At 38.5% G+C, this 25005-nt stretch overlaps 1 protein-coding gene across 3 annotated transcripts in view; it reads left to right on the top strand.

Moving 5' to 3' along the window:
* The window catches only part of OSBPL9 (oxysterol binding protein like 9), a 62239-nt gene that overhangs the window by 5500 nt on the left and 31734 nt on the right, over positions 1-25005 (top strand). For 2 of the 3 annotated variants that reach the window (XM_031050769.2, XM_031050768.2), the window contains exons 2-4: positions 4218-4268; positions 8030-8108; positions 20245-20321. In XM_031050769.2, the coding sequence (XP_030906629.1) occupies positions 4218-4268; positions 8030-8108; positions 20245-20321 (207 nt within the window). Of the gene's footprint in view, positions 1-4217; positions 4269-8029; positions 8109-20244; positions 20322-22339; positions 22424-25005 lie in introns of those variants that run through there. The other variant, XM_031050770.2, reaches the window with a different exon arrangement.

The following is a 25005-nucleotide window of genomic DNA, read 5'->3' as shown; positions in this document are numbered from 1 at the left end:
TATACAGTATGAACTTTTAATAGCAATTACAGTGTTTAGAAATTTGAAGAGATCAACACGATGATCAGGTACCCAGTCCCTGCAGATTAAAGCTGTTTATAGTCTGTACCTGTGTTTCTTGGTGAAAAGGCTGATTGATTGTGCTGTCTCTTTTACACCTGGATCCATCTAAGGCCTCTTGTGTATATATTTCTTGTAGGATCCTATAAGCAGTGTAATGCTTTTCTATGTCAGGAACCAGAAATTGTTGCCTTACCTTTTTCAGACATACATGAAATCTCTTAGGGTTACATGAGCCCCAGTGATGTCCTCAGTTCCTGCAGCAGTGTTTCAGTTCCTACTTTATGATTGCATCCACAAAAGTCAAAGCTTTAGCTACAGAAACAACATGACTGTTAAATGCTGTCCCTGTGCTCAAGCAGGTCCTTGTCTGGGACTGGGCCTTGCATTGGGAGCTAAGGGAATGGTGGGCTAGGAACAACATGTAGGTTTTGAATTGTTGGGGTTTATTTCTGCTTGAAAAAGGAAGTTCGCCTTAGCATTTGATGAGAGGAATAACTACTGTGGGAAGTGGTCCAAATTAAAGCTTCTCTGGTAAATGTAGTTAAACTGCAAAAATCAGTGTTTATATAAACAGAGCTTGTTCCAGGTTCTTTATCCCTCATGGGAAATAAATGTCGTAAGTGGTTTTGCTCATCTGTATGCGTATGTTAGAGACTTCCTTAGCAGCACCATGTGAGTCAAAAATGTACCTCTTCAAGTTCCGTGCACAAACAGAACTTGTGTCTGGGAAGTTTTGGAGGCAGCCAGCATCTTGGGTTTAGACTGCAATCTTAAAATTCCCATGGAACAGCTAATTTCAAATGAAATCATAGTAGTTCTATGGATAAAAGAACCAAAACCCCAAAGCCCTATAGGGCTGAGGGCTTTTGGAGGTTAGGATGCTAATTGTTTTGTTTTCAGTAGACCCAGGCATTATTTTAATTGTTCAAAGAAGTTGTAGGTTGCCTGAAATATATCAGTTCTGTATTTGATCAGCTTCACCATGTGGATGTAAAAAAGAAACCAATAAAGGCCCTCTTTTGGGGGGAGATACCTACATTCCCCAGGCAGCAATACTGTATAGCTTTGTTCATTTTTACAGACTTTTATCTGAGTTTCAGCTAAACTTTATCTCTTGTTGATGTCTGCTTGTAACCTATTCAAGTCCATTATCATCAAAATCAGTACACTGCATGCTGAAAGTTTATTGAAAATGTCATTTTGTCTGGTTATAAAACTGATGACTGGAAAAAAGATAGCTGCATATTAAAACTTTACGTACAGAAATAAAGTAGAATGTGACTTATTTTATTAGCTGCTCAGAGATATCTTTGTGCTGTATGATATTTTCTTTAGTGAAATGGAGTAATTCCTCTAAACAGTTACGGGATGGCTTCATTCATCCAAGAATACTTGACCAGCTAGAGAACATACTGCATACCTGTGTCTCATTTCAACCCAAGGGTATAATGTAATGCTGTAATGGAAAGTTGAAGTTGTCTGAATTGTGTTTTTTATAAAATCTTACTTTTGAAGGTAGGGGCAAATATAAAATGTCAGCTGAGTTCTGTTTCAAGTACTCTCCTGCAGCAGTCAGTAAAAGATTTGCTGAGAGAATACAGCACTATGTGTGGTGATAGCGACATGCTTTAGTGCACAGGGAGTTCAGATACTGGAATGATGGGTGATTTACTTCACTTAAGTGGAATGAATTAGATTTGCCATATTGCTGTAATTGGTATTAACCAAGTAAAGCTGTGTCTGAAGATGGCAAAATTGTAAGTATATAGGATCACACACTGAACCTGTGATTTATCTTGTGAATCTTTTGCAGACTAGGAGCATTATGGTGTTTAAACTTAATTTTCATTCCATTAAAATGTGATTTATAAAAAAGAAAAGCTTTTACAGTATCTTTTGCAGTTGAGCTGGTAGTCAGTCTGCACAGTGGAAAGCAGGGCTGTTGGGATTATCCCCTCCCTTGCACTAGGGCTAGCTCTCATCTTCCCTGCATTTAGCAGGTTGAGGTGTCTAAAGCAAGCCAAAATGAATGTCTCTTTTGCTGCCTTTGCTTTTTGTCTGGTTTGGTTTCATGCCTGTGCTCAGTACAGCAAGCTGGGAATGCTTTCCCTGGCATACTGGGGAACCTGGTCTGTGCCATCAGGACAGCCAGACCCCTGCCAGAAACCTGGTAGGTTTCTTTCAGCTGCTGCAGAGCTGCATCCTCAGTCCAGTTACTTTCTTTTCTAAGATTGTGCCAATATTTCTTCTTGAAACCACCAGAGGGAGTAATAGGCTCTCAGTAGTGTCCTCCCATTTTAGGAAAACTCTCAAGGCAGCGAATATAGAAAATAAAGGTTTATGTTTTATTGTCTGTACTTCTAGTATAGTATATATGTAGTGTACCTCTAGTGAGGTGTGTCCCAAGTATATGCAATTTCTGATAGGAAATTATTGGTGTAACTTTGTTTCTAGATTCTCTTGGATCCTACATCTTCCCTATGTAGAAGCTTTCATTCAGGAAATCTACAAAGAAGTTGAATATCTGTAGAATACATTATGGATGCAGTGCTGATCTTCACTTCCATTTCATTTTGACCAGCTATCCTATACTGACATTAAAACAAGTAGATTAATACTGTTGGTTTCTAACGTTCAGAAGACAACTTTTGACAAATTAAGAGACTGAATTGAATGAGCGAGCAGCAAAAACATTATTTGAAGTGCTGACTGCTATATTTTTAAATTATCTTTAGTGAATGTGACTTGCTGTGGCTGCTTCATTCTTTCCTTGTAGCTGTATCTCAGATATGTAGCAGATGACAAATAATTTGTTGCTGTTAAGACTGATACTTCACATTCCTGTCTTTTTTTTTTTCATTGTTATCAGTAAGATTTCATTGTCTTATGGCTTTGGTGAAAATAGGGCTGGCCATAATTGCATCAATATATTGTCTAGATGGAATTGTTAAGATACTGTTGGAAAGAAGTGGGTATTTCAGAAGATAACAGCAAGACCATCTGTTCATGAGACATCAGTAATAGCTGTGTTTTGGTGACCTGAAGGAATATAGTTTAAATAGTTGAATGGTAAGAAAGAATGGGTTGTATTAGATAAGACTACCTTTGCAGATAAGGCTACAGTTGCATGTAATTTATCATTTACAAAACAGATGCATCTGTCAGAAAACTGAGTAGTTAGGATGACCAAAATGTTTTCCTTTTTTCTTTATCTTATAAAGTTTGTGTGTGTGTGCTGCTTAGGCTTGCCACTATTGCCCAGCAACACATGACATTAGCAGAAAGTTACTGATAAATCTACCTAAGTCAGTGCTGGGAACAGCTGAAAGTTTGAGATGCCACAGTTTCAAGCTAGAAGTGAGTTGGCTGTTTAGAATTGCCTGTTGGGGGGGGGAGGGGGGAGGAGGAGTGGGTATTTGAGGGTTTTTTTCCCCTTGAATTCCCTTGTCAGTACTTCAAACAGATATTAAAGAAGAGATTCAGTAATTTAGCAGCAAGGTAGGCCAGTCTGCAGTTTGAGCACAGGTCATGGAAATAGGAATCCTGTTTTCTGTATGGACTCTTACTGTTTGGCTATAAACACAGCTTTGCTACCTGCTGCAATGAAAGCAAGCAGTACTATCCAGGAAGCAGATGTAGAAACCTACCTAAACGTTAAATTTGTGTATGTATGAAAAGGATGTGAATCTGGGAAACTTTGACAGACATACAATTTCGGTAGTACAATTCTGCCTGCATAGCTGGGTTTTGTTATACGAACACTTTTCTGAGAGCAGGAGAGAAAGGAGGAGGATTTAAATCAGAATATTGTCAATTTTTAGTATTTTCTAATTCCTTTCTTCTTCACTTCTTTTGACGTTCTATATAAGGGTGTGGTCTACTATCCTCTAAACATTCTGTCAAGGTATCTACAAAACTCCTTGAAGTGGGATTGTATTCTTATTTTTTGAAGGATTACTTTTCCATACCATGGTAGTGTACTTCTTTTTGTGTGAGAACTAACCTGTTTTGTAACAGAAGTTACATCTCATTTAATCAGTCACTAAAACATTATACAAAAATGCTTTTTCTCAGTTGTTCTGAATAACTAGCATTCTCCTTGCTTATTCTTACTGTATTTGTTCATCCAGTGTTCTGTTTCTTTTCTGTTTCAGTCAAAAGACAAAATGATGAGAGGATCACGCCGGGGGTGTGTTAGACTCAGGGTAAGTGTTGTTCTGTTCACTACTTAATGACTTACTGTGCGTAATATGGCTTAATGGAGAGAACTGCAAGGAGACTTTTGAGGTTTGGGCGCTATTTCTGACTCAGTAAAATACTGAAATACTGAAAATATTTAAAGAAAGAAAACATCAGAGGTCAAGTGACCTGCTGGGCTAATTATAATCTGTAATTTTAGATATTGTATAACAATATATACATTTTATACGTGGTATAAAAAAGCATTTTATGACAGTAAAATAGGTTACTAATGGCATGCTGTGAAAAGTCGCTTTGCAGTTCTCATTTCTTTGAGTGTGAGATACATATGTATATATGTTTTGTACCTACAGAAATCATTGCAAAACTGGTTCCTTCTGTCCTGATTTGCCTTTATTCTCTTACTGTGTTCTCCCTCCTGCCAGTAGGACACTCTTTAGGCCTGCTACTTGACTGTGCTTGAGCTTAGTGAAACAAAGGACTGGAAAGGGCAGGAAGAGTGCAGCAGGCAACATTTTGAATCTGGGGGGAGTAAAAATTTGGGAAACAGGTAAAGTTGCAGAGTGGAAAAGCTGAGTGTTACCTGTTTGAGGCACTCTGGCTTGGGACATCTAACCTGGAGTGGTGCTGTTGTAGCTTGAAATGACACCAGAGTGAGGTAGGAAATCTGTAATGTCTTTGCACTTGCCTAGTTTCAACCTTGTGGTCACGCACGTACCAAAACTATTTCTTGCACAAGTCTTTTTTCTGTATTTTTTCCCATTCATAGAATCTCTGGTTACAGCATGCATCAATCTTGTGAAAAGGTGATGTAAACAGGGAGAAGGAGTCAGGAGGATAATGGGTATGAATTGGAGCATTTTGAGTATTGAAGTAATAGAAGTATAGGGAAGGGGATTTGTGATCTGACACATAAGGTGATGAGTGTCACAGAGGAACTCTGCTTCTTCTAGTTATTCCATCTGTTGTTACTCCATTCTAGTCTTTCTGTGGGCCTAATAAAGGTGTACCTATAGCCTTTTGAGGCTCAGACAGAGAATCTCCATTATTTTGGATTCCAGATGACTTTTTTTGCACTTTCCCTAAGTTAGTGTATTGATATCTTAATTTAGATTTTCTTTAAAGGTAATGTAAACTCAAACTGCTGTCTGAAACATGACATTCCCAGTGATTCATGAGGATGTTTTTTGCATTGTGCAGAAAAATTTGCTCTGAAAACCCGTGCTAGCTTTAATAGTGTTGTAAACCTGTCAGTGTGGGGGTTGGCCTCAGCCTGTCAATTTAGGAAATACTAAAAGTGAGCAATCTGTTCAGTATTGCATGATCCATCTTTATATGTATTTTACATTAAACAATCCCTTTTTCTTCCTACATCTGCTACTTTCCCACCCCAATTACTCTTTGGAGTTTTCTGAAGGTTTGCTGTCTCCCCCCATCCCTTCTCTGAATGTGTGTGTGGTTCTTTTGTGAAAGTAGAAGGAATCTTCTTCTTTGGTAAAGCAGCTCTTCTGGCAGATGACAGTGATACCAATAGCTGAACAGATGGGCCTCTGCAGTCTGAAATTCTATCAGAGAGGTTTTCTGTTTAGAGTAATTGTTGGTTTTTAACTGTAGGTGTGAACATAAACAAACATGTAATTTAAGCAATTTGACTAAAATACTTCCTTTTTTTCTTGACTGTTTTTTAAAAGCTTGTTCCTGACCTTTTTGCTCTTGATACATGTTTCATAGGCCTGAAGTTTCACCTTCAAATTCTTTTGTTGACTGGCATGGTGTATGTAGAAAGGTGTAGAAATCTGTCATCTGTAGTATGCTTAAGTTTTCTGGAAAACACAAACTTTCACACTCTAGTTTTACGTGTTCATATTTATTATCTGCATGACAACAGAAGAATCTTCTATGCTTACACTCAGACCCTTTGTCTCAGCACTGCAAGTAGAGCTTGTGCACTTTACACAGCTTTGTGCTGAGATCACAGCCAGTGGTGTGCTCTTCCTGCTCCTCAGTTTCCTCCCACCACTCAGGATGGAGGCAAGACTAATCTGAACTTTTTAGCCTTTACATTAGTTTTATCTATGTTCTTTGGGGAGAATATCTTGGTTGTGTTCTTGATGTCTGACTTAGAGATTTTTGATATAGGTGGTGAGGAGAATGATATTGTAGAACTTGCAGTGATCTTCTGATTTATTGCACAGCAAAACATGTGCTGAAAATGCTAGGCATTTTTATCTATTGGTATATTTTAAAGTATCATTTTGGCAAAATGAATCTTGCCCATTATGTCATGTCTCTGGGACACTGCATCAGTACCACACAGTCTCTGTATGTATGGCTAGTCATTTGGTTGTTGTTACATCCTGGCACTAAAAGCATTTGGAATTATACTGGCTTGGGTACACGTTTAGGTGCTTCTTTTATAATGATCACAGAGCTGTCCTTTAGCAGCCTATGTGGAAGATGCTCATTTGGAGAAGTGGTACATTTTTTGACAGCAAAGGGAAGAAAAAACAGTTTGGAGGCATTCCTTCCTTCTATATAGCCTGAAATTACATATGGTTGGTGCTATTCTTAAGTAGGACCTGTTTCTTCCACTTTAACTTGTGGTGTCTGTGATAGTCACAGCCATACATGAGCTGGTATCATTGGCTAGAAAACTCATAGAGAGACTATGAAGAATGTGTATGAATAAGTTTGATTCAGATCTCTCCAAGTCTGTACCAGAAGAAATTCTTATGTTTTGGCCAGGCTGATATACACCTGACCCCCTACTCTGCAGCTGCTGTGTGATACTTGGCTGAATGAAATTAAGCACTTGTTGGAACTGACTCTCAGGCACTCCCACTACTGTTACATGCTGTTTACTCTGATAGTGAGGGCAGAATTTAGCCCTTAAATATGTGCACCTTCTAGTGGTGTCTGTCTGTTTTGTGGGAGAGAGAGGGATAAAACAGATCCTGATGCTATCTCTCCTGGGGAAGGAGAATAGAAACTGAGTAAATCCTTTGGTGATTTTTGAACTAAATGTTATCATGGAGTTGGCAGAAGCCTGAAATAGCTTTTTTCAATGTCATCTTCTCCTGGGTGAGACTGTGTTATTTATTAAGTTCTTGGTGGGAGTTAGGAATGAAGATGTGGATACAGTTGTAAATAGTTAAGTGCAGATGGCCTTTATAATTTATTTGCATTTCCTTCTAATAATTCACAAGGAATTAGAAGACAAAGCTAACTGCTTTTGATATATCCTGATGACTTACTGTTAATATTTACTTAGTGACTGGAAATTAGATAATGCAGTGTACCAGTGACATGACACAATGAACCACATTCATCCTGCTAGAATGATTTATGTTTTTATAGGCTGGTAGATAAAATCAGGTCAAGAGCTGCTTTTGTAGGTTATCTATGAATTAGTATTTTTATACATGGAAAATACTTATAAAATATTGCTCCCCACTCTTTAAAATATAAGTTGGAGTGTAGTAGAAAATTGTCCACTCTGATGATGCTGCAGTGTAAAGCCACCTCGATTACAGAAACAAAAGATGCATATTATTATCCAGAAAATCACAGTTTTACAAATAATTACTGGGGTTTTGTTTTCTGCAACAAAAAATTCTGTGGCTAAACAGAGAATCTTTTTGCTCTTTACTGTATTCAGTTTGCTTCTAATTTGTCAATGCTTTTTAAATTCCAGTGGTGTAGTGATAGAGTGTATGCTGCTGATGTCACTGCTTGCCTTATCAGGATTTTGTTCTTTGTTTCACAGGGAGCTGTGATTGGTATAGACGATGAGGACGACAGCACCTTCACAATAACTGTTGATCAGAAAACCTTCCATTTTCAGGGTGAGCTGAAAGAAGAGATTTTCTTTTCTTGTAATAGATTCCACTTGTATTTGATGGATGATTTTAAGTGTTTGGCAACAGAACAGCATGAATGAGCACACTGAGAACATTCTGGATTCAGGGGTGCTGCAGGTTAGGCAGGGATTTACATCTGCAGTGGATACATATGTGCTAGAAGGAGACTGTAGCTCTGGCAGGATTTGGAGATTAAAAATGTAAAGAATAAATCACTCAAGGGGAGAAAGTAATGGGCTTCCGATTATGGGTTTCGCTTGCAAAACGTTTCTGATCTTCGTTATCAAGATACAATTATGCATTTCTGTATGAAGAGAATCAAGACTGGTCTGAAGGTTGCAATTTGTATCCAAATAGAACTTAATGCTCAATTAAGAGGAGACTAGAGACAGCATTTGGCTTAACGGTGGAGCTTTGCTTCAAGATTTACCAGCTTGCATTCATTTCATCTACATTTCTGTGTCTTGTCTGCCAGTCACCATTTCTCTGCTATTATCCTTTTATTCACATTTACTAACACCAATGCCATCTGCCACTGCTATGTTTCGTCATTGCATGCTATGGTTCACCGGTAGAAAGGGTAAGGTACTATATAATTATGTACTCCGTAAATTATTTTATCTGCAGCAGTAGGACAAAATGCTGTGATGACTAGAGAATGTCTCTTTTCTGAATGCTAAAATCCTAGGGAAGTGTGATGAAAATATTTTTCAGCTAACATTTGTTAGTCCTTTTGCTTTGCCTCTTAAATGTAGTGATTAAAGCATTTAATTGCTTTGCATAGAGCTGGAAACTGGAGATATCCAAGAGGCATATTTGCATTTAAGCAGCGAATTTATATAAACTGGAGTAATTCTATAGTCTATATTGTACTGTATATATTTTTAAATCGGTGATTTGGAAATGAGAGTTATCATGAATACTGCTGTGTTTGTGAGAATATTCCTAATGATAAGTATTAATTGTACACCATATTGTCACTGGCATCTGTATTCCTTGTGCTACAGTTCTGCCTAAATGCTGCTGCTGTACTCTGGCTTTTCACTGCATTAAGCCTCATAAACGTACTTTCATAATGCTGAGCTCACAGTAATACTTAAATCTGCTGTTCTCAAGGATAACTGATAAAACACAAGCTAATTACTAATGCAGTAATGCAGTGCTGTACTGTGGCAGTCTTTCAGTACTATGAAGCTAAATTCTGCTGAATATTTGAGAACTTACTATAGGTAAATCCAGAAATCTCTCATAATTACTTACTAAGATCTATTTTTCTTAGTACATCTTATTTGCAGTGATTTCTTATATGCTATATTCTATTTTGGGTAGTCAGATGTCTTAAAAGAAGACTGATAGTATTTGATACAAGTAATGTTCTGCTCCAAGTAATATTCATAATTTTTGAACACCAGATTTGTGTTCAAAAGCATCTTATATTTTATAATTTCAATGTGTGTGTATTTCTTATCAGGTCAGGATTCATGTATGCTCCTTTAGGGTAGAACTAAGGTCTTTTCTGTATTATGCTTTTTTTTGTATTATGCTTTTTCTATTAGCATGTTATGAAGATAACAACCCTTTATATCCAGAAAATTGTAATGATACAAGCACAGTATTAATATATGTGGCTATAATGTGAAAATGTAAGAAGACAGGTAAGATATTAGTGGTGAGATATTTCAGTACAAAACAGCTCTGTGGAACTGTATCTGTAATTCCTATAGTCACTGTAAATGTATTCTCACTTCATGCAACCATTATGTCATGTATGTGTAAAATGTTCGTTATATTAAATTAATTCAGCGTATTACACAGACTTTAACTTATGTGAAATATAGATCACTATCAGTCATGAACAGTGAATGGGTAATAATGTAAATACTGCAAAATGTATTCTGAGAATACATTGGATGTGTAGCACAGATTCTGGGAATAATCAAAAAAACAGTATTATTAACAGTTTCTAAGATTGTTTTTATACATGATGCAGATAGAGCTTTTGTTCTGTGAGATAGTCATAGCTATAAATACACTCACCCTTCATAAAAGAAGTCTCGTACAAGTGAATACTGCTGCAGATATGGCAACTTTTTAAAAGATACAATCTCTTCTTTCCTTCTTAGTGCCTGCCTTCATTCTCAAAGGCAGACAGGGATCCAAAAATCCTGGAGCCTACTTGGAAAACAACAGGACTTAAAAATAACAAGATTCACAGATCTGCTGACCTGTGTCTGAGTTAGGGTCCCATCTGCAGTGCAATGGTTTCTCTTCCAGGCTCCAAAAGAAGAATGTTTTCGTGTGCTCAGATTTTTAAGTACTGGTTGGTGAAGACTTGAATCTTCTTTGGTCTCAGCGAAATTTTACTAAAAGGCAGTGACAGAATTTGAATTTGGGAAAAGAAGAAAAACTTCATACTGGTTTCATTATTTCTTATTGTCAGTTGCTCAAAATTGCACAGCTGTCTAACACTCTAGAGACAAGAGATGAAAGGGCAAAGAGGTCATTTAAAAGATGTCTGATCAGCTTCTCAGGAGGATGTGTATGTGTATGTGTGTAGCTGAAGTTTTGAAGCACTAAATCTCCAGCATCTCCCACCAAGATCTACCTGTCACTGGATCTTGGTAAATTCTTGGTCTTTCTAGTGTGTAGTTTGTATTTTGTTTCTGCCTGTGACAGTCTCCCTTTATTCTGTTTGCAACTGTGATTCCTAGTGGCCATCCCTGTATTGAACATTAGTAAAAGTTTAAAAGTTTTCATTACAAAGAAAATGTAGTCTTTGAATGATGACTGCATACATATCAAATGGTACCTATATACTTAGTACCTGGGTATAAAGAAAAGAAGTGAATTGAATAAATACAGGCAATACAACAAACAGCAGGTTTTGGTTTTTCTGTCAGCTTAACTTTAACTCTGCAAGAATTCCCAGGAGATTTTCCCCCTTTATTTAATTGTTGTGTACAGCTGCATTGATACCTGTTCACAGTGGAGAGGGAAGGGAGGGCTAGAATGTCCATGGACATTTTAAAAGAGATTTAAAAGTAATGTATTTTGTTTGGTTATACTGTATATCCAGTTTCATGGCTTGATTCTGAGGCTTCTGAATCAGATAGCTCTTAAAGTACTCCCTCCTGGGTTTGTTCAGATCAGATGCAAAAATCCATTGAAGTTGCTGCAAGACATTTGGGATAATATTCTTAATTTAAAGCATCTTCCTGTCAGGAAGCTCTTTCTTGATGATACATTTTTTTCTTGCAGTAATATCCCATTCTAAATGTTCCATAACCTTCAAACACCAGGGTTTTCCCTTCTTTTTTTGCTTTTTTTCTTTTAAGATCTTCATATCATCACCTAGCTATAAGCTCTTTCCATTTGGAAAGTCAGTTCTTCTGTCCTTCATATCACTTAGCTGTTCTTTCTGCTTGCTAGGATGCTCGTGGCTTAAATTCAAGAGTGGGAACATGGTGTTCAAGATCTGGCAAGGGTATTGTTGCCTTGATATTTGAATTGCTGTCTAATCTGAAGCAGTAATGCCTTTTATTTGGACTGAAATACTTCTCCAAACACACATTGTATGCTGAAGCAAGAATTCAGTTTTTTAAACTTCTACTTGAAAACCCAGCTCTTATCTTTACAGCCTGCAGCACAGTTTGTTGGAAAGCAAATCAGTCTTGTCTCCACTTTTGTGCAATAGAGAATTGAAAGATTGGAAGCAGTCCAGTGCATTGATCTGAGATGATTTTGCTTTAGCTTTTGTCTTTCCTTTCTTGTTCCTGCCACAAAAGTATTGGAGAAATGAAGCATGAGTGTTGCTGTGCAACTTACTCTCCTATTACATGAAAGCTGTCAGCTGGTAAGGGTAGATTTCTCCTTCTTCCTCATCCTGCCCCAGTTTCTAGCTTAATTTGCGTTTGCCTTGCCTGCCATCCCTGCTGGGAAAAGGGGAAGATACGCACAGCAAGAAGTTGCCTTAATGTTACAAAAGCAGGGAAGTTTTGTTAATATGCAGCACAGCAAATACTAACAACACACTGGGGTCCACAAAGGCCTTAGTTGCTGAGCAGTGCCAGAATTTGGGACTGTGAGTATTTGTGTTAAGTATCAAAACTAAGTGTAATGGTTTTAGACCTGTGTTTCACCACTAGCTGGGGAAATAGACAATATTTGTAGTCTTCTATAAAATCTTAACATTGCCCACCAAATAGATGACAGGAACCTTACTGCCCTTGTGGTGTAAAGAGGCACTTTAATCTATCAGATTACCGAATATCAGTAACGATTCATAAAGTGCAGCCTTTTCCCCAAAAAGTTTTGAGAGCTTTTTTAATTTGATATTGCAAAATGCCCAGAAAGAGATTTTGGTGTGAAATCTTGGTCTGTGCTGGTTTCCTCCATTGTGTTTATAACTGCTGTGATGCACTGTTTTTCCTGAGATAACATTTTTCACAGTCTTTTGGGGTTCTGGTGATGCTGAAACAATGAATTTCTCTGTGCTCTACTCTACTTTATGCTCAATGCAGAGGAGGATAAGCAGGTGTATTAAGAGTACAGAGAATAGTGTGTGATTGCGCTTTTCCTGTTTAATGCAGCTTCTTCTTGCACCCACAGCATCCTGTATTATAATTGCTTGTTTTCTAATCATACCATGAGTATGCCATTTTTAATGGGGCTATCTGCACTCTATTTTTGTTATTATATATACACATCTCTTGTTTTTCCATTTCTTAAGGTTGAAGTAACAGATTTCAGAATGTATGTTAAGCTTTAGAATAGTAAAGAAAATAATACCTTGAAGCAGTATCTGTGTGTTGTGTCCAGTAATAGTATATCGCTTGTTACTTCTGGCATCAATATGAATCTGTTATCTAAACTGTATACATGATGCATGGCAGCTATTTTGGAAGGGGGGAGATGGTTGAAAAGAGTCTTGCTGTAAGAGGGGAGGGCTGCTGAAAAGTTCAACACCCTTTTCCTTCTGTTTTAACAAGAAATTGCAAGTAGCAAGAAACTTGAATTTGACTTCTTGAACTGAAAACTGTATTATTGGCCAAGGAAAATGGTTGTATTTTTGTTCTTATATTATGATATTATTTTTTTTTTTTTTAGTTCAAGCCAAAATATGGTTTCTGCCTTAAACTAGTAGTTTCTGACCTCGTTCAGTGTAATCTTCAATGGTTTTTGAATGCAAACATACCTTGAAAGCTGCTTCCACAGAACATACTATGTAAAGTATTAGTATTATTATATTAATATTTAAATATTGTCATTCTCTAGTGAACACCCAGATACTTACAGATTGTCCCACATTCAGAAATGGTTAATTACAAAATGACATGTTGTGTGTGAATTCCTGGAGAGAACTAATAGCATCTTAATAGTGTATTTCCTTTGTCACACAGGTTTCTCCCTGAAGATATGTTTATGGGCTGATTATAAAGCTTGCTAAAAAGCTTTGGAGCTTAGGTGACAGTGAAACAACAGTTTAGTTGATTTCTCAAGATCAGAGATTAATCTTACTAATACACTGTATACAGGAGACCATTGGACAAGATTAGACTGTCTTGTGACTGCACAGGAGTCATTTGTAGGTTCAGAGAGATTACGCTGGTCATACACCTGCAGAGCAGAAGAAGGGTTGATTTATATATGAGGGTGGAGAATGGTATCAGGAGGAAGATTAGAAGAAGGGATAATGATGATTGTTACAACTCCAAAGTTGTGACACAGAGGAAATAAGGTACTGAGATGCGTTCAACCTACTGACAGATGTGGGAGCTGTGTGTGTTAGAAGGGTATTTGTAATCAGTGAAAATACAGTATTTTGGTAGGCTTGTATGAAACCATGCTGCATCTCACATTCTAGTCTTTGAAAGGCCTTCAGTGACTTTAGAAAGCCATTTATTTAGGCAGGGAACAGCCCTTTGATTTGTTGACTTTTCCACCTTATTGGGCATTACTGATAAAATCTCTCTCAATTGAAATTGGTGGCAAAAATCCTATCAATCTCAATGCAGTCAGAATTTCTCCTTTATCTCTGCTTATTTGTGTGTGTAAAGATGCTACCTTAGTTCTGCACTTGGCTGAGAAAATACAGGCATTTTACGTAAAAATCAGTGGAACTTTTGTTAGAATGAAGGCTGCATAATTGACTCTATTGACTCTGTGGGTGTAATAGACTTTTTCACTGAGTTCTGACTAAGTAGGTCACAGTAAATGAAAATAAAATACACATTTTATGTCAATATGGTGTATTTATAAGTAATCTAGTGATTTTATTAACTAATTCTTGAGTTTCCTTTCATCCTAATGCCCATGTAGATGCACATGGGGAAAAAAAAGGCACCAGTATGCTAATTCAGAGGTGATATGTTTTGTGTATTCTGTCTTCCCAGTACTGCTGTGCGTGACCTAGAAATGCTAGTGGTAGCTGCTGTATCATGGAACAGAGTTGTTAAAGTTGTTTATAGCTGATCTTTAGATGCTATCAAGCTTAGGCTGGAAAAAGTAATCTGTTTTATGCTGTACTTTAACATTTGGTATATGTTATATAAACACATACAATCTCCTCACAACAAAGTAAATATTATAGGAACTCTGAATTACAAGCTTTATTCTCTATTTGGGAAATTAATAGAGGCTGAGAGCATTTAATGTACTTGTATTTGATTTGCCTTCTTATCCTCTTGGAATAGAACTCTTCAAAATCCCTGCCATATCTGATGTGACAGTTGGGGAAGTTCAGAGATAAGGGACCATTTTAGGAACTGTAAAACATCATTTTTGTGAATTACAGAAAATTCTCAGTTGAAGCAATGATTCCTGCCTTTGTTATATTTTTCATTCTACAATTTTCTCCTCGGTAAAATAATTGCTTTTCTTTCTTTGTACCTCCTCTAGAAAAGAGTTCAGAATATTTTTTTTAGTGTAAAATGGGTGTTAAAGTATCTTATGAATAAGCTCAAGCAGTCAGATCACAGAAAAAAATGCACATCTTTAAAATATTACCATATTGAGATAATATTATAATATTGAGAACAGTCAGCCACTGGGTAATTATCCTAGGGAAGTGGTGGATTCCCCAGTGGTGGATACTTTAAAGATTCAGCTGGAGAGGGAGCTGGACCGTGTTGTCTAGACTGTGCTTTTGCCGAGAAAGGTTGGACTAGATGATCCTTGAGGTCACTTCCAACCTGGTATTTTATGATTCTGTTATTTTAAATCTCACTGCAATGCAATTACATAGTTTTTAAGTGTGGTTCTCTGAACTAGTCATAAATAGGACTGTGACTGTGTTAAGTACCTTGTGGTTGCCTCAGATATTCCTGAGGTGTCACAATAAATTATACAGGTACTTTTCAAGGATGCGCTATGGACACAGAGGAGTGAAAGGTTAGGCATATGGGGACAAACTGTAACCTAGCTCATAAATACCTGTTCTAGAAAAATGTATAAATAGCTTAAGTGGCATAGTCATGGTAAATTCACAGGGACTCAGCCATTAATGGTTCCAGCCTCTTCCAGTAATAATGTAGCTCTTTGTGGATTTAGCTGGTTCCATGTGCAAATGTTCACCGTTAATTTGCAGTAAAAACTGAGTTAATGATTCTAGCACTTAAAGTAGAGAAAAGCACAGGGACTATTAGTGTTCTCTCAACTGCAGACAGCACTGATATTTTTGTGGGTAGTTGATGTCCAGGTACAGTTTGAATTTCAGCTGACAAGGTAACTGTCACAATAACTAAGAACCACAGCGAATATTCATGCAGTGTTGTAGGTTCCTCTATTTAAGTTCTTTTTGTAATTAGTATTAAAAAAATCGAATCACTTACAAACAACTGAAGCAACACCTTTATGGTATTTCTCATGTAGATGTCTCATTGTTGCTTATTTGTCTTCCATAATCCTATTATTCTAGAGTCAGCATAGGAAAGAGTAGCTTGTTTCTCTCTCTTGTCCCCTGATCTTCTTCTCTTTCTAGAAGATTTGTGTTAAGATGAACCAGATACAATTCCTCCATTTTTGTATAAGCACAGCAACTAGTAAAATTCCTTGGACTAGACAATAATTACCTTATCCCAGATATGTTGGCAGAAAGAAAGTCTAGAGTAGCTTTCCCATAGGAATTGGGGATGCGTGTGTGTGTTTGACTTTAAAAATGGAGCCTGGTCATATCATGAGCAAAGTTTGAGTGATTTTGGGATACTTCAGACATAGGGCCAGTGAGCAAGGTGTTCTTGTTCCCTACCTGCTGAAGAAAGACTCCAGCATTTGCTGGTGCAGGGTGGATATTATATAGTGTGCATCACAAATTTTTAGCTGACAAGATGTTAGAGCTTTTTCTTTGGCCAAAGTTGCCCTCTTTACATGAAAAAAAATGGCTTGGATATTTAGCTTTTGCTGCAGATGGGTGGATAATGATCTGTGACCATTGTGTATAGGTTTTTCCCATAAATTGTTTCTGAGTGTGTTGGCTAATCTCTTTTTTGAATGTTCCCATTGATTTTTTTTTTCATCAGTTATTTTTTTGGCAGCTATTCAGTTCTAAATTGCTTTTACCATTAGGGAGCTTTTACTTGCACCTAATCTTACAGCGGCCATTTTGATTAGATTAAATACAACTTTTCTTGCAGCTTGCTTTACTAAAAACTGCACCCTGCTGTTTTCTCCATGGTTTTCTTAAAAGAGTGTATGGAAGACAGCCAGGAAGATCTGCTGGTGATGATAGATGGTCTGAAAGTTAAACCAGTGTCCTGAACACAGAGTACTTAAAAGGTTACAGTGCTGTGTGTTTCCATGCAGTAAGCAGTCTTCTCATGGCAGTGCTCCTGGGTTTATCGTGGCTGAGACTTCCTCCTGGTAGCAGGGTTGATGAGATTCATGTGTTCTACCTAAGGACTGATCATGCTATGCAGTGTCCAATATATGAGGAAAAGTACAGCTTGCAAAACCCTGGTAGAAAGAGCTATAAAAGGGCTATTAAAGGAATAGAAGCGTCAAAAGTTTAGTTTATTTATGACCATGGGAAAGTGAGTTCAGTTTTTGAACTGTACTGATTTCTAGGTCTTCCCTGTTGCCATGAATCTTCCCTGTCCTGTCAGTGATTCACAGACAAGTCTTAATGTGATAACCTTTATTAATGGCCTGCTGTATAGTGAGATAAGAAACTAATACAGTGACCTCATTTTGCTGACAGTACAGAAGATATACAACAGAAATATAGAATCACAGAATAGTTAGGGTTGGAAAGGACCTAAGATCATCCAGTTCCAACCCCCCTGCCGTGGGCAGGGACACCTCACACTAAACCATGTCACCCAAGGCTTTGTCCAACCTGGCCTTGAACACTGCCAGGGATGGAGCATTCATGGCCTCCCTGGGCAAATACAAGGATTAAATCGGTGCTCTGCAGCTTCATAGTTCCTTTTTTAGTTTAAATGATTGTGAGCAAAAGCCCTTGAACAGGGGATTTTTTTGTCATGTGAATCACTTAGTAGCTACTCAGTGGCTTGTACCTGAGTTCCCCAGCAAGATGCTCTTTAGGACTGAGAGGTGATTGATTAAAAATAGAACAAAAAAGGAAAAACAGAAAACAAACCTAAGAAACTTCACACATACTGAAAACTGTTCACCATCACCACTTCGAACACACCTTTGAAAAGCTGAAGTGTTGATACATTTGGAATACTGGCAAATTAATGGCACAAGTAACTTTATATGTTCACTATTCAGGGGGGACTGGTGTAAGAAGCATAAGCTTGATTATTATGTGTGTCAGGACTAGGCAAAGGAACCTGTTCTGGTTGAGGAGAACCAAAGAAGCTAATAAGCATTAAAATCACTGTCAGGGGAAAATACACCTGACTCTAATTGACTAATTCAGTAATTGAAATTAGTGTTAAAGTGCAGGCTATGCTGTGAGAAGAGAACAGGGTGTTCGTATGTGCATGTGTGTACCTAATGTGAAAAGGAAAATTACAATTTACACATTGCAAAATATATTTGACTTCATGCAGTCTTCTGGGCAGAGTTCACAGGGTTTCTGTCCCTTCTTCCTGTCTAGTTTCATTACATTATAAACATCTCCTCAGCACCTACTTCAGCTTTTCAATTAAAATACAGAGAACTAATAGGAACCCCCCTATAATTTAGAAGTTCTTCCTAATGAGTTTTTGAGAGTTACTGATGGCAAAATCAAGCTTTTTAATACTTGCTGCAGTTCCTACAGGAAAGTTGTTTACTTGCTCTTCTGAGTAACATTTAATTACTTTAACTTCTTCCTGCAGACTTCCTTTGTGAATATGAGAGCTCTTTGGGTAGTCACTTTCCCTTATGTCTAGTTTTTATTTGTGCAGGTTAAGGGTATCATTACCAGCATGCTTGTGGCAATTGATCACAGTTTACTATTTTAAAAGAACAATGAATAAGGGTTGACTTGTAGGAAAATAAGTATTTTTAGAGAACTGGCTGCAGTTCAAACCAGGCTTTTACCTTGTGCGTAATGGAAGTTTTGCCTCACTTCTGTGTGAGGCTCCCTCGTCAGTTAACTGTGGAGCAAGTTTCTGTATTAAAAAGACATTCTGATGTATTTCCCACAAACTTGACATAAATTATCAATTCTTTCTTGGTGGTTCTTTTATTTGACATAGTTACTATATATGTGCTGAAGTAAACAACGTTAGTATGTTTAGGGTTAGGTTTACCTTGACATTGAGAGGGTTTTCTTTGGGGAGTCTAGAAAAATCTTCAGCATTTTCCTCCTAAAACCAGGGAGACATAGAGAGATTCTTCTGTGGGTTTCCTATTCTCCTTCCTTCATCCCTTCCTCTGGCCAATTAAACATCCTTTATAAAAACGGATATGTGAAAAAATAATAAATAATTTCCTAAAAGAGAGTTTATTTAACCTATTTAGAAGATCTATGGTGGGTTTAAGTATGGATGGGTTTGAACTGCAAAATTCCAAAGAATACAAGCAATGGAAACATAAGGTTAAGAAAGGGAACACTGAAAAACAAAGCACTTTGAGTCTGGAGAGCACATTTCAATATAGTACCTTAAAGATATTTCCTCTGAATTCCATAACAAATAAGCCAGATAGGAATCTTAGTTCTCTGATTCATAATAGATCCTAGCTCAGTTAAGCTTTCCTTGCTTTTAGCAGGCTTCCTGTTTCTTTTAAATACCTTCCACTTGAATAAGGAACTAGAAACAATTGTCAATAATTATTCTAAATCTGTATATGGGCCAGTTTGTTTGCAGTCTATTTAATACCTGTGGATTTTTCTCATCTTTATTCACCTAGAGTCTGCTGGCCCTGTCTGCTCCTGTGTTCTTTAAACATTCTTAAAGCACAGACTTAGACTTGGATTCTTAATTAAAACTTCATGGTGGTCTCTTGCAGGAGTATGAAAATGTTATTCTGTGTTGTCATTAACATATGAATCAGGTTTTATTAAGTTTTCAAGCAGAATTGATTTAAAAAATGTTTATTATATACTTTATTCTTTGTGCTTCATTATTCACACTAGTGACTTGTTAGAGGTGTTTATTATGTCTTATGAATCCCTATCTGAAAGGCTAACCTATTCAAAGTTACTCTGTACCCATGAAGTAGAATTGCTGGATAATTTATTAGAGGTTGAACAGCTTCTTATAACTAAGAAAATTTGACAATAACTTAATGAATTAAATGAAGAATGTCTGTGCAGACTCTCTTTGCATCTGTGCTCCTACAGGTAGACAAGGGATAGATAATCACAAATAGCAATAATGCAAAACTATTCTTATATTAATCATATTATTGTATTTTTTATCTTACATGTATAGTACAGTCATTAGTAGAATAAATTTTCTACTAAAGCATACAATTTTTTTGCCTACATGATCGTTTAAAACATCTCCCCAGTACCACAGAGTACATTAACATAATTATGTTATAGGGCTGTAACAACAGAAGAATAAACAGGATATTAAGACAACTGTGGAATAAGGTCCTTGATGACTTCACAAAGATAGTATCAGTTATTTCCCATATTTAAGGAGGACAACTGATCTGTTTGCTTATGGCTTTTAGTACAGAAGACTGCATATAATTTAACAGTCTCTTCTGAATAATATTTCAGCTCGAGATGCTGATGAAAGAGAGAAGTGGATTCATGCTCTAGAGGACACCATTCTCCGCCATACCCTCCAGCTTCAGGCAAGTTTCAATTTCGCTTTTAGCATGTTCTACTTTCTTTTTATCAAAGCAATGAATTACAGTGGCATGACTGCTAATACCAAGCAAGTTCTGTATAACTTATGATCATAGCATATACAATCATATATAGTAAGATACAAGTATCAGTACCTGAGATTAGGTTTGAGGCTTTCTGTTACTGTTTCTTGTCTTACCATCATGAAACGTCAGCATAAGACTTCTCTTTAGTAACTCATGTTTTTAATTGACGATACCAGAGTCAGTGTTGTACGTGTAGTTACTTTTTTTTAACCAAGAGTTAGTCATTTTTGGGGCAAGCCTGTTTTGTGCTTGTACACCACCCTATTTTGAAATTCAAATGAGGCAGCAGCATTGAACACCTTTCTGGATGGCAAAAATAATAAATAGCTATGTTTGAATCTACTGTGTAAGCTGGATATCAGGAGTTTTCTAGTTCTAAAAGCAGATGGTTGGACTGAGAGTTATTAGTGCTAGTTACGTAAAATCAGTTTCTGGCAATGTTCTTGATGTGGTCATGTCCATAAGACTTGCTAAACCTTTATTTTTGCCCTGGAGAGAAACCCAGCTCTTCATAAAAGGGACTTTCTCATAGTGGGTTTGTACCACAAAAGTGTGTGCTGACAGTACAGAAATCTTAAAACAGGTATGCCTTATTTGTGTTGATGTAATTTTGGTATGCTTTTGGACTAGGCAAGAGAATTTGGTCTCTCACATTGTGCAAAGAAAGAGACATTAAAATACCTAATATCCCTAATGTAGAAAGACTGATTCAGATGTTTGCCTAGTCTAAAGAGTTAGAACAAGCCTGAATTTATGCCACCCAAATTTAGGCACTTGTGCTATCTCAATCAATTTACCTTAATTTCCCACTAAACAGTGGTTTCTAGTCTTCTTCACTGCTAAAGACCACTGCAGATTTTCTAGTGGACAGCAGATCCCTGGATAAAAATTCCAGTTTGCCATTCAGATTTGTATCCCTAGTAACATGTCATGGATATTTGAGAAGTAATCTCTTCATCTGGATACAGTATCTGAGCACACTGAAGAACTCTGTTCTGCAGCTGATGTGAGGAGACAGAGATTATCATGTGGTTCTAGCAGGGTCAGCTCACTCCCAAGGGATGCTTCTTTCCCCATCCTCAGCAAGGAGAGAGAAAGTGAATAGGTGAGCATTAGTGGTCCTGTTCAGGGGCTGAAATGAAGGAATATGTGCCATTTTCTCCACCTGGAGTACTTTTTATGGCTTGGAGGTACAGAGCAGAGAAACAAAACACCAGGATGCACTGTGGTTTTTATCACACATGCTTCCATGCTCTCTAGAAACTGTGACTGTAGTTTTATGGGCAGACATAGATTTCATGATTGCCACTAATAATGGAAGTGTTTCCTTCTAACATAACCTGCTCACGTTCCAGGAGGGGACTTTTTTCCAAGTAAGGCATATTTAGATAAAAAAGCCTATGTTAGTAATTTATCTAGTAATGTTTGAGAGGATTACTAAAAAATCTAAAACTGATTATTAAGCACCAAATCCTCATCCCTCTTCAATATGTTCCCCATTGAGTGTAACACCTTGTGGGCCACCACTATGTTCACCATTCATTTTCAAGACCCTTTCTTCAGTGTGCTAGTCAAATAAACTTTTTGTTTGAGGCCTTTGCTTTTGGATGAGCTGGGATCCTGCTCAAGGCTTGTCATCTCCTTTGGCTTGAGCTGCTGTGCAGATACCGGTGTAAGAATGAAACGGGACTGTATCCCCTTGCTACATAGCTTATTGCATGAGCAGGGAGGAAGGGCGTCCATCGCCGGTGTCCCTCTCCTAGCAGAACCCTCCTGAGAGCGGCCAGGCCCCCTCGGGCTGTACGAGCGCTGCCCCCGCTCCTCACGGAGGGTCAGCCGCTGCCGGGGCAACCCCTCCCGCTGACCGCCATTCCCCGGAGGGAGGATCGCGCGCCGCCCGCCCACCAATCGGTGGCCGCCTTGTTCGTGATGTGGGCGAGCGGCGGGGCCGGAGCCACGGCCTCGGGGGGGTCCTGCCCTCCCCTCCCCGGCCGAGGCGGTGCTGCGGAGGAATGGCCGGTGTGAGTACGGGGCAGGGAAGGACGGGGGGGCAGGTGCTGGGGCTGCCGGGTGCCCTTCTCGCCGCGGCCCCTCCCGACTGGGAGCCGGGCGCTGCCTCCTGCCCGCAGCGGCCGAGCGGCTCCGGCCGCTGCCTGTCCTTGTTCTGGCCGACCAGGCCCTCAGGTCGGCCCCAGGGCAGAGGTCGGTGTTAGGCAACCCCCGGAGCAGGGTCCAGCGGAGCCGGGAGGGCGGGTGGGTACGGGCCTCCTGTACGGGGGGCCTGGCGGAGCCTCCGGGAGCGGCTGTGATTCCTCACAGGAGCACCGCCGAGTTCGTGTGCCCTGCGTGCCCGCAGGGATGCTTTCATCCGGTTACAAGAGCTCCTTGTATACAAACACGCCCTGGCTTCCCTTAACATTTAAAACAAAACGCCGCTTCATGCACTTGATGTTCTTTTGCTTTCCTATTTATTTGGACAATAAAGTCAAATGAGTTCTTTAGGAGGATTATTGGCTCAACGGGTATGGATGTGGGTTGAGTGCTGTAGCAGAGATTATTTTCTGTGAGGGTATTTTCTTGGGTTCTTACTTTCTGTCACAAACAGAAGCATAGTTGTCTGTCAGACAAAACCGTGATACATCTGGTTTTGTCCAAAATGATGTATCTTTTTTTGAGTCTTTCAGATTTAATTCCTTTTCTGGTACTGGAGTGTTTGAGTGTGGATAGTCAGACTTTGGGAAAGTTTCCTTTATAGTGTTAAACATACATCTGTTAGACTGTTAGCTCTGTTACAGAAAGCATACTGAAACGTAGTTCCTGTGTTGTATGAACCAAATCAGCAAGGATAAGGAATTAACACAAGGTGGAGAGGTGAAGTGGAGTCTGGGTGTTCTCTAGTCTGATTAGTCTGGCTAAGTTGATTTTTGCCTACTGTGTTGGCCTTCAGTCATGATAATGGAAGTGTTTTTGAAACAGTTAAAAATAATTAAACACACACTTCCCACAACAAGCCTAAACTTGCAAGAATGAGCTACAGTCAAGGAGCTGAGGGAGAACTGAGTCATAAATAGAATGAGTAACGGGATCCTTGCTGTCCAGAGGGCTGACAGTAATGTTGTGTCCAAATGAAACAAGAATAGGGAGGAAATGTTTCAGATACACTTGTAATGAAATTTCTCTAGATCCTGAAACTGAAGCCTGTTGTTCTGCTTGCTGTGGTTTTGTATGTTGTTGTATTAAAGGCATTACTAAAAATATGCATAGTTCCTAAGGATTAGCTTTGTCTATTGAAAAGTCCTTGAACAGTCAATGATGCGATAGCATTGGAAGTACAGCTCTGAATCCAACAGTGTTTTTCCCTTTCCCCTTCCCAAGATGTTATTGTTGTGGCATTACGAGGTCAGCAGCTTTGCAGTGGCTGCACATCAGTTGCTTTACACCCACGAGAGATAAGGGGGAGGTGGGAGGGTGAGCATGGAGTGAAGGTGTATTGTGGCTGAGCTTTCGTTTGCCTGGGCAGAGGTAGGAGGATGAGAAGTTACCTCAAATTTTCTTCTGTTCCTCAGCAGCATCTTATGTCAAGCAGCAATCCCATTCAGGCAGGAGGTGCTTCTAGTTCTCTTGTTAGCATAAACATCCTGCTTTCCTTGTCTGCCTTTCAAGTGCCACCCTAGTGCTACATATACTTTTTGCCTCTGGAATATCTCTTGCATGCGAAACCCACTTGAAGATAACTCATGTCTTTTAGGACCACAGTAACTCTCTTCTTTGATCTGAGAGTTGCAAGACTACTGTTAAAATATGAATCTACCTAGAGAACACCAGTAACTATATTCTTGTTCAGTAAAAAGACTGACTAAGTTTTAAATGGCTGTGTGCCTGTATTCTGGTAGTGTTAGGATCGTGTATGTTGGATCCTGAACTGGAGGGATGAGCAATATTTTGGGTGGGGAAGGGGAAGGGAAGGTTTCCCCTACCTCCTTCCCCCTGTTATCCAATGATTTCAAACTCATTCTTGCCTTAAGTCCCATGTCTTGAAATGTAGCTTTTCCTTCTGCCATTCTAGTGCTGCTAGAGCATCTCGGTGTCTTAAAGCAGGAACTAAAGACACTGTTGAGAACTGCATAAAATTCAAGTAACTACCAACTCGATTTAAAATAAAAATACAAAGCTGAAACTTGAGCATTCCACAAATAGGATGTCTTTCATGCTTTCTGAATAGATACGACAGTGATAATCCACATTAGAGAGTCTTTAAATGCTTGCAGGCTACAAAGGATTTCCTACCCAAATTTATGAAAACCCTTCAGGTAATGGCTCCAATTATTTCTGCCTCTAAGAGGGCTCCCTGTGGAGACAAAGGGACTGAAAGGTAACTCGATAACCTTCATAATTTAAACAGGGTATTTACTTCAGAGGTAGCAAATAGTAGGGTAAGAAAATGATACATGAAGAAGTGAATCTGGGATTGTTGCTGCGAAGACTGATACAATGGCTTAAATATGAAGAGTTCACCATGCCTTTACCAATACTTAAGAGTTGGTACTGCTGCTGGAAGCAGTCCTGTCTTGCTTCTCGTAGCAAAGGGGAAGAGGCAGTATGG

This window comes from Melopsittacus undulatus, chromosome 6 (assembly GCF_012275295.1).
Source record: "Melopsittacus undulatus isolate bMelUnd1 chromosome 6, bMelUnd1.mat.Z, whole genome shotgun sequence".
In the NCBI taxonomy this organism is placed as follows: Eukaryota; Metazoa; Chordata; class Aves; order Psittaciformes; family Psittaculidae; genus Melopsittacus; species Melopsittacus undulatus.
The sequence above is the reverse complement of the archived record's forward strand: the minus strand, read 5'-3'. Positions and strand labels throughout refer to the sequence as shown.